Consider the following 10,000-nt stretch of genomic DNA (forward strand, 5'->3'; position numbering starts at 1 on the left):
CACCCATCCATCCATCCATCGAGCGCGAGCCGGCCATGGTTGGCCTTCACCTTTCCATCCCAAGAACATCCCCTCTCTCCCTTCCGCCGCCGTCGGAAAATGGTGAATATTTCGAATCGAGTTTTTGAGTGTTTTGACTGGGACCGTAAACTTAACAACGCGGACCACCTCAGTCTGCGAATAAAACTAGCCTGGACCGGCCCGGTTGGACGTACAACTTGAGAGCGGACGTACAAAGTTTGCGCCCCGGCGCGGACGACGCGCCACGCGCCACTAGCAACCCACCCGCACTTCTCAGCTCATCATCATCGTCGGAGGGGGGGTCCACTTGAGGGCTCGATGTAATAATGGGTTTTTCCCGAAACACTCCCGGTACTCCCGGTACATGAAGCCGGCACTTTTGCAGAAGCGAAAGAGAGGAAGACAGCGGTAACACGATCGCCAACGGCCATTTTGCGGCACCAGAACGCACCAGAGAACTAGTGGCCTGGCAGTTGGGAGTGTGGAGTGGTTTTGAGGAGAGGAGCGGAACATTTTCCGTCGTCGAAACATTCAGCAACCCAACCCCCCCGGGTCCGAGCGGGCTCAAACATCAAACACTTCAAAAGTGCGGTACTATCGCGCGAACTGCAGCGGAAGACGAGTAGCAAGCTGCGCGATGAGCGTGGGAAGGGGACAAAAAGGAATTTTTCTCCTTTTACCGCTGCCAAACTAGCGCGAATCTCGCGACACGGTGACGCGGTTGAGCAAATTTGGTTATAAAATATGCAAAACTACCAGAACTTTCGACAAGGATTTGGGGCCCCAAGACCAAGCTACTACTACTGCCAGGCCATGGCCAAGAATACCTAAGGGACAAGAATGTAGTGCGCTGGATCTGTGTGTCTCAGTACTGTCGCTGTCGCTCGCTACCTTTGTGGCCGATCGCGTAAGACGTTGAGTCACCTCCCCAAATGCTTGGAAGGAACTCTTGGAGGAATACGAACTAAAAATACCCCTCGCGTTTTACAGCACTTGCACTTGCAACCGGAACCGATGTCGAATCGGTTATTACTGATTCAAAGGTTGACACTCCTGCTGTTGTTACACCGGCTGACAACGACTGGTCGTGCGCAGGTGTCCAAACCTTCCGATTGTCAATTAACGACACCAGAGCAAATGGCGAAACTCACGCCCGCCCCTTAATGGAGCCCGCAATGGATGGCGTCGTCCGATAACCGTTCGATTCGAATACGCTCTTGTACGAGCTAATATATTTATAGGCCACTGGAGGCGAACATTTTAGCAGTTTAAGCGCCGCACAGCTTGTCCGCTGTCGACAAGTCCATTTTGTGGATGCCGCCGCATCCACTTAAGCCCATCCCAGTGTGTTTGTCGATTGTGTCTCGATTCCAAATTCGGTTAAGGGAGTATCGGAGCGGTGCAAGCCGTGTGCGGTCTTGTTAACAGTGAAGTCAGCGCTCATTACTGACGTGTACTTCCTCCGACACTTTGCAAATTCCCAGAAGATGTCTGGACGTTATTGTAGTATCATCTAACGAGCGCTACGGTGCTCCTGCAATGCAAGCCCTGGACCTGGATGCAAAATAAAGGATCTGTCAATCAAGTGCTGCTTTACGACAAACAATTCACTGGCTAACTGCTGGACCGGGGACTGGACAGGACATTGCACATCGCCAGCTACAATAAGCCAGCTAGCTGCCCAGCACTGCCAGACGACAAAGCACAGCACGAGAAGCACGACTGCAACAATGCAGATTTGAGCTCTCGAAATACTATACACCAACGCCAGCCCTACTCTGCCAACCAGTCGATCGTGACGACCATCCTTCATCGGTTCATAAGCATTCCCGCCCTTCTTTCCCCCACCCCCGTTAGAACGCAAAAACCGGAGAGAAGAGAGTTCGGGGCGAAAAATTGACGAAAAAGGAAAAACCCGATCATGCGTCAAACCATCAAACCGCACAACACCCACAGAGTGCTGCCGCCCCCTTCTCTTGTCGCACGCTAGAGTTTGCGGTTTCACAGTCACAGTAGGAGGAGGGAGGAGGCAGAATCATCGTAAAAATGGCAACATAATCCACCACAGACGACGACGACGACGACGACGATGGCGTTCCATCGGGTAACCGGGCGCTACTGGTGACTGGTGTGACCAGTAGCTGCTGCTGCTGCTGCTCTTTGTGCTCTCCGGACGCCAAGCCGCCACCATGAACGAACGAACGAACGAACGCCAGCCAACTAGTCCGGGCCGGGTACTACCAAGAAACAACATCATCAATATTGTGGCCAGCGAAACGCGCCAGACACATGACAGGCATCGTGCACCGTACCTGTGCTCAGGGTTAGCACACACACACACACACACACAGACACACAGAGAAACACCGGTTCCAACACCGGGAGCAACCGGATCGCGCCACCGAGTTCGCCATCAACCGTAACCGTAACTGCTTCTGGGTTCTGTGTGCCGTCAGTTATGGTATGGTATCTTCATTCCAAGAGAGACAGAGAGAGAGAGAGAGGGAGAGAGAACCACGTAATCTGACCCTAATTGACAGGACCCCTGTTCCTTCTTCTTCTTCTGCTCCTGTCCCTCCACAAAACAGGACGGTTTGGAGTGAGATTTTTGAATTCCAAAAACCGAACCGGCGACCGGGGACTTTACCATTCCTTAAATTGTTCGCAGACCACCGCCAACGAAGATGATCCCCCAGCTTCTATCACATTTCAGTGCCGGCAGCGGTAAACACTAATGGAACATTACCAAATCCGGGAGCCGGGCTGGGGGGTGGTGGCTAAGTTCCTAACAAAACATCCTCCGCCCGCTAAAAGCGGGACAGCAAATTAACATCCAGCTAATTCCTGGTCCTACTCGAATACCTTCTCGACGCGCACACGGTATGGCACGGCACGCAAAAGGCGAACACGAACCATTCCAATATTTGCACAGGATGATGTCGTCCGGCGTCTGGTGCGCCCGTTGTCCATTAATCCGTAGCGGCGCATAGTGACACCCGGAGATCGTCCAACTCACCGGTGACAGTGTCGACCAAGGGACAAGCTGGCGGCCCGTCCCCACAGGGCAATCGATGGCATGATGAACGCACGATAAATGTTCGCCAAATTGGCGCCGTTTCTAGGTGGTGTCGATCGTCAACATCCTCCTCAGCACCACGACAACGATCATCATCCCGAGGCCGGGCCCGGGCGCGCGCGCACACGACGTGGAAAGTGTTAATAAATTCTTGTCCAAATATGAAACGAAAACGATGCCGCCAGCGGCATCGAGCCCCGAATTGTATGGGGGGTTGGCAATGATAAGATCCCGATGCGTTCCGGTCGTTCCGGTCGTCCCGAGGACATACTCACTCTGTCACTGTTTGAACTCGACGCCATGCCGCCATGCCATGCGTCCGTCGATTGGCAACCGATTGACAATCTGCACCTCGGGAGTGTGCAAAACAAAAAACTGGGTCAACACGGACAGTGTATCCTCTCGCGCGTCACCTTCGGGGGTAGAAGCCGAACCGATCATAACGGATTATCGACAGCTGGGGGGACCAGCTGGAAAGCCCGTTTTCGGGCCCCGGCATTCACCGGCGGTGAACGCAACGAAACCCCCCCGCGTGTGGATGGCCACCGGTTCAAGTCAAGTAGAGAGCTTGAACTCGAATTCCACCGATTTGCCGTTTTCTTTTTCCACTGCATCCAAATCCTACAATTCTGCATGATGAGCTGCCATCGTGGCATCGTATCGTAGGTGAACGGCTGCATCCGAAGGCTGCACCTATTAGTCGAGATAGGTATGGCCAGATGGGTTCCATAAAACGGGACCAGGCACCCGTGAAGCAGCTAATCGCGTACCGAACGCACTATAAACCGGCAATAAACTCGCCGAGAACCATTCGCATTCGGCCCATTCACTCGCCAATCTCTCGCCAGGCACAGTGTGTCGAGGCACTAGGCACTGGGGGGTGGGGGGTTGGCTAGCCTGCGAGCACTGCACTCGACGATCCAGAGACATGCGATGGGAAGACGCAGCAACTCAAGGCTCAACGCTCAAGTCGTTTGGCAACTAATGGAACGAAGGGATCGCATTCGAAGGGAGGGGGGTTGAAGAGGGACCTGTCTGATGGGCCTCCAGAGCAAGTGCAAACACATGCACACATGCACACACACACACGATTGTGCATCAAGTACGACGGCCGTACGACTGACTGCTGCATTGAGTAATGCTCAGGTGTGTCTTCTCTGCATCCGTTCCGTTCCGTTCCGTTCCATTCCTGCTCGAGTTCTCAAGTTCCTACTGCTTCCCGGTGCTCACATGGCGATCATCACAATCATCGTCATCATCATCATCGTGATGATGAGGTGGAACCGGCTGCCCAACCGGCACGGTACGTTTAGGGCCCATACCTAGTGCTCCCCGGTGCAATATGCAACAGAATGCACCGGAGAACGACGAAGGCCAACAGTCACGGGGCCCCTAAGAATCGCTAATGCGTGTATGCGTGCGTGTGTGTATGTGTACCTAGGATGAGGCAGGGCCTCTTCTTCTTCTCTGATACACTATCGTCAGATCAATATTTGTTCGACTTGACTGCACCCGGACACACGGGGCGGTGGCGACGGCGGCAGTAGCGGTCGGCCGGCCCATTTTCATGGTGCACGACCGGAAAGAGTAGAGCCGTGCCGAGCCAAGCCGAGTCGACCTGAACCATACATACGCACGGACGGTGCGCTATTTGCATTTTCGAACGAACAATTAGCAGGGAACGGTGTTTGCCCGGGAGCCGGTCAGACGGACGCCACCCAGCGCAAATGTGTGTACGCCGTGACGACGACCAGAGTGTTCCGATGCATGTTACCAATCCTCAACCCTTCCGCACCTTCCCATGGCCTAGCTCTGGACGGTGATTTAGCTTTGTTTCTTTTCATTAAGAGAGCGGGAGCCCAGTCACTCCCTGGTCCCAGAGAGTCCCCACAGTCCATTAGTGCCGGCCTAGAAGAATCCAAATCTAAATTGAATGCGCATTATTAAATATTTAGCTCACGTCAACCGGGCGGGCGGCCGGGCGGTCGATCTGCCGGCTTTGGGTTCGGCTAATAAATCTTTCAGTTCCGAGTTAATTTTCTGCCGACCAGACAACACGCGCGCGCGCGTGTGTGGAGGGGCACATCTTTTGTGGTCAACATACATTAATAAGCTGCTCCTGTCAATGCTCCAAGATTCGTCGCTATCAGTGAAGCAAAAAAACAACGAAGGATATTCCCCATCGGTGTGGCGTACAGGGAAGACGGTTGTCTCCAGACAGCGCACCACGTCGTGTATGTGGCCTCTCTAATCCTCTCTCTTCTCCGAATCGCCCCCCGGGGGGATTTATATAAATCGATAGTGTAATTAATAACGCAAACGCAACGGAAAGCGGACCGATTTTCCGAACCAGAAACGTTTTGTGCCCTCGTAGCGAGGCTCTCGCTGATCCCCAAAGAGTTTCCCCAACTCGAAGAGCACTTCCCGCTGGCTCCCTGCGTATCGCTTACCTTCAATGACATTCCAATTTCCGTGATCCGATTTGCCGCGAGTCGCGAGGCTTGCCCCGCTCGCCAGCCACCAGCGCTTTCCGGTTCGGTTGGACGCGGGCCGGGTTTGTCGGTGAGTAAAACGATTCCTATGCTCGCAGCGTTCACAAAGATGGACACACAAAATCCTCTCGTCGTTGTCGTCGTCCTCCCGGGGGACCACCACCCTTGGAGCAGAGACGAGTTGTTCTTGATTCTTTCGCACAAAAGGGCGACACACGTTTGCTTCCGTGCGCTTCCGATGGAAGCGCTCAGATGGCCGGGGTGATCTCGAACGGTTGCTTCGACGACACGATCAACAACGGTACGATGGGTACACACTTCAAGATGATGACACAAAAACACACAAACTCACTTCCTACTTGCACACGCGGCGCGCGTTTTGTCACGGTTGTCACGAGGTTGAAAAAAATGTTTCTTGTGACTTGTGGCCGCGTAAACGGGCCGGCACGGGCTTGCGCCTCTGCGTCGTTCAAGCAAACATATTCTCCATCGAAACGGATCGAACGGAAGGCAATAAAGCAATTAAGGAGGGCCGATTCGGATGGCTTTTTTCACTGTCGTCCGGCGCTCGACGTTCACGGGAATCGACGCACGCTTTTTCACGCTTCGCGTTGGTCGTCCGCTTGCTGGACAGTTTTTCGTACACTTGCACAATTAATGTTGCAGCCGGAAACTCGCAACCGGCCGGGAGGAACGGCGCTTGCTTATTTACTTAGGATGGAGCAAAACAAAAAACAACGCAATCCGGCCGCCTATCCCTGTCCTTCCGATCGGGTGAAGCCGGCGTAACCGTTTGTCTTAATTATGGCGCATTGGCCGCTCGTCTGGCGATAGTGTTGTAATGTGGCGTCCGTTGTGCGCTCTGGCTAGCGGCCAACAATCATGCTGCTGTGGGACAGCGCGTTTCTCGATCAATCTCGATTTGCACTTCTTCTCCTCGGTCGCACCACACCGGCACTCGTAATGCGTTGCGCTCCGTTGCAGCGGAACTCTACTCGGAACCTCAGGATCAAATGACAAACGGGGAGAGTGTGTGTGTGTGTGCGTTGCGGCCCTACGGATAGCTGGCACGCGGTTGGGGATCTGAAATTGAAAAAGGGAAAGATATTAGATTGCATTGCTTAAACACACGCACACACGGTGATGCGGTTGCCAGTGCCAGTGGTCGCCAAAACTTGGTCCGTAGAGCGGAAGCGACCCCCTACCGACCGGACCGGAGTCGATTTGCATCCATCCGGCTCTGGCAGTGACGGTGTTACACGCGTCTAGGTAGAATATTGCAAAACTTTAGCTAAACTACAATTATAGAAACTTTGCCCTTCGGTGCCCATCTCGGATTCGCCGACAGCCGGTCCTGGTACTCTCTGGCGCCAACCATCGTGATGGCGTTGGGGGTGCGCGGCCCCGGGCAACCTGCTGCAACCGATATAATGATACCCGGTGTGCCGACCGGCCGGCCGGTCGACCGGTTGCTAGGATCAAACGTTATTGTACCGCGCCCGGGAAGGGCGCGAACTCGCGAGCTCTCTCTCTGTGTGAAACTTTTGCTTCGCGCAGAAAGCAGGCCAAATTCATTTCCTAGTTGGAAATTTTGTTTGGCGCGGCTCAAAACGTCGGCGCCTACATTGAGCGTTACGTAAAGTAGAACACACCGCCTGGTGTGCATGTGTGTCCGTGTGTAAAGGTCCTGCGTATTTCAAATAATCTCATAAACCACAGCATGCTTCATGTACGTACGAGCGATCAACAAAATAGGACATTACAGCTAGCCGAAAAATCAGGTCAAAATGCGCTGGCCACGACTCCTACGGCGACAAGGTAAATATGCACAAGGGACACGTGCAACTGACGCCAACCGCAGCCCCGTAAACCGGTCCGATCCAAACATCCATCCGGGCGACATCATGGCGGCACTAAACACCCCGAAAGGTAAAGAGGTGGCTTCTTCAAACATTACAGAAAATTGAGAAAGTTTGACGGAGCAAGCGCCCAGCCCAACCGACGCCATGGCATACTAGAAGCAGCAGCAGCAGTCGTCATCTCGTGTTGCGGTTTCAGGTGTGACTCGAAGTCAACGCGCGCGCGCGCCCATGTGTGTGTGTGTATTGTTTTCGAATTTCCTAATTTGCATACCCCAAAGTTCGAAGTGCTGCCAAGTTTCACACCAATCTAGGCGCACCGCTAGACCACCCGCCCGGAAATGCACATGGTGGTGGCAAGGAAAGCCGGGATCCAAGCGTCTGCCGCGTACGTGACGCGAATGATTGAGTACTAGAGGAGTATCGGAGCTAGCCAACCAACCAGCAGCCGACAGTGACAATGGTTTCCCCGCGTAACGCTGCTGCTGCTGGTTACACAGAGAAATTGGCTTGCTATCACTTAACAAGTGACGCTGGTACCACTACCTTTCCTTGAAAACCAACAATTGACAACGACAGCGCATACCGATGCAAATAACTATTCCGTAACTAACCGATACCCCCCGTTCTACCAAAGAGCGCCAACACGCGGCACACCCAACAGTGTGAGCAAGGGTGCGGTTAAGGTGGTGGCGTGTTCTACTCTGCTACCTCGACCCCTAGCGCTGTCAGAAGTCATGGGAACTTTGAACTTGCAGCTCGCGTTCAGTCTCTCCATAATAGATTTGCATTTTCTCCATCCATCCGCAAACGCATTCCGAACTTTCGGCGACAAAGTTCTGTGATGTAAGGAGCTGGGAAGAAGGAGGGTGGATGGGGACGCCAGTGAATGATATGGCCCTAGTACTAAACGGTTCCAACAGCGCGCAGCGTCGATGCCCGGGAAGATGGTGCAAATTTTAGCACCATGACCTAGCCCGTTCCCCTAGTCGCACCCCTTTCTCGCCATCATGTCAGAGCAAACTCCCTTGGCCGGCTAGTGGCATGTGTGTGTGTGTGTGTGTTTGTGTACCTAATGTACGTGTGTCAAGTGGCACAGGAGTCGCTGGTATTAACAGTGACTTAATAGGTGCATGCCAATGATGAGTACGACAGCGAGCATTCTCTTTCGCCCTCGACTGTTGTTTGCCGCCCTGTGATGTGTTCTGCAACCGCCGTCACCCTACGGTGCCTCTCCCGGTTCGACCTCAAGGTGCTAATTATTGATGCCATCAAACTATGGTTCCGTTCGAGCTGCCATGTCCTTTACATGAACCGGAGAAGATCCGATGGTAGCCTTTATATCGATCCAACGAAGCTATACACAACGACGGCGACGACGACAACGCAGACGAACTCATTTGATTGTTAGTGCTCGCTTTCTCACACCCTCCAGCAAGGGAGCGCTATGAAGTGTTTAATGATACTCTCACGAGTGTACCCGCGCCTTCCCACTTGGACGAGTGTGTAATCAGCGACTATTAAATAATTTGTTTGCCCATAATCACTGTGAATGGAGGGTAATTTTGCGACGCTTGGCCCAATGCGGTAGTACCGCGAAATGCAGTAAAACTTTGTCTGTGAAAAGTCACACAAACTCGCTAGATGTACTACGCGCATCCGTGCCAATTGAGTAGCGCTCTAATTGGCATTCCGGATTGGCACTTGCTTTCGGTTCGTTTGTTCGATAGCGAAATTCTGTAAGTACTCCCACCCCTTCCTCCGAAAGTCCCATTAGAAACCGGTGAAAATGTAATCCTCCCAGGATGCCGGGTAAGTAGCTTACGTTTGTTATCGATGCGGCAGTTCCTCCACCGGTTTGAACGAGCTAAAAAAAGAAATACACTTCACGGAACTAGACCACTCGGTTCGAACGCGACAAAATGAACTGGAGAAGAATTTCTCGATTGATCGATCAATGTGCACTAGGATCATACTAAAAGCCAGCACATTGTCTTGGCAACATCTGGCCAGCAGTGACCTACGTCAACACTACCGCCGCGCACTACTAACCGACACCATAACCGGTTTAACAGATAAACAAATGACGTCACAACCGACAAGGCAGACCACGGCTGGAGATCTCACAGCGAACGAAACTTGTTCCTCATCTCGCGTTGCGCGTCAAATTGAAAAACCACCTTCAAACCAACGAAAGATCGACCACACTACACACTTTCTGGGGTTTCTGCGTTCTCGAGCGCTCGTTCTCGGAGAGCGGTGCACTTGAAGGTCTAGCAATTTTTTAAAACAATTTTCCACCGTATCTTCTGTGCCGCCTCAAGTAGTGGTGCGTCCGGGGGTTTTGGATCACGATTCGCACGCGACTGCTGAGCGACTGAAATCGGAAATATAAACATCATTAAGCCAGCGTGCACCGGCCGCGGCGGCAGCAGGTAGGCGTGCTCCCCACAAACGGTATCTTTACATGCTACCGCCGGCAGGAGGTCGGTGGAGCGGCAACCGATAATCGTATCTCTCGCCCGGTGGTGGCGATGGTGATGGAGGAATGC

At 53.1% G+C, this 10,000-nt stretch overlaps 1 protein-coding gene across 2 annotated transcripts in view; it reads right to left on the reverse strand.

The window, feature by feature from the left end:
• LOC125951630 (ankyrin repeat domain-containing protein 29) overlaps positions 1–10,000 on the reverse strand; it is a 200,221-nt gene that overhangs the window by 189,999 nt on the left and 222 nt on the right. The window contains exons 1-2 of one of the 2 annotated variants that reach the window (XM_049680593.1): positions 9,274–9,788; positions 5,548–6,672 (exon numbers count right to left, since the gene is read on the reverse strand). In XM_049680593.1, the coding sequence (XP_049536550.1) occupies positions 5,548–5,559 (12 nt within the window). In that variant the 5' untranslated portion in view covers positions 5,560–6,672; positions 9,274–9,788. Of the gene's footprint in view, positions 1–5,547; positions 6,673–9,273; positions 9,789–10,000 lie in introns of those variants that run through there. The other variant, XM_049680594.1, reaches the window with a different exon arrangement.

This window comes from Anopheles darlingi, chromosome 2 (genome assembly GCF_943734745.1).
Source record: "Anopheles darlingi chromosome 2, idAnoDarlMG_H_01, whole genome shotgun sequence".
Lineage (NCBI taxonomy): Eukaryota > Metazoa > Arthropoda > Insecta > Diptera > Culicidae > Anopheles > Anopheles darlingi.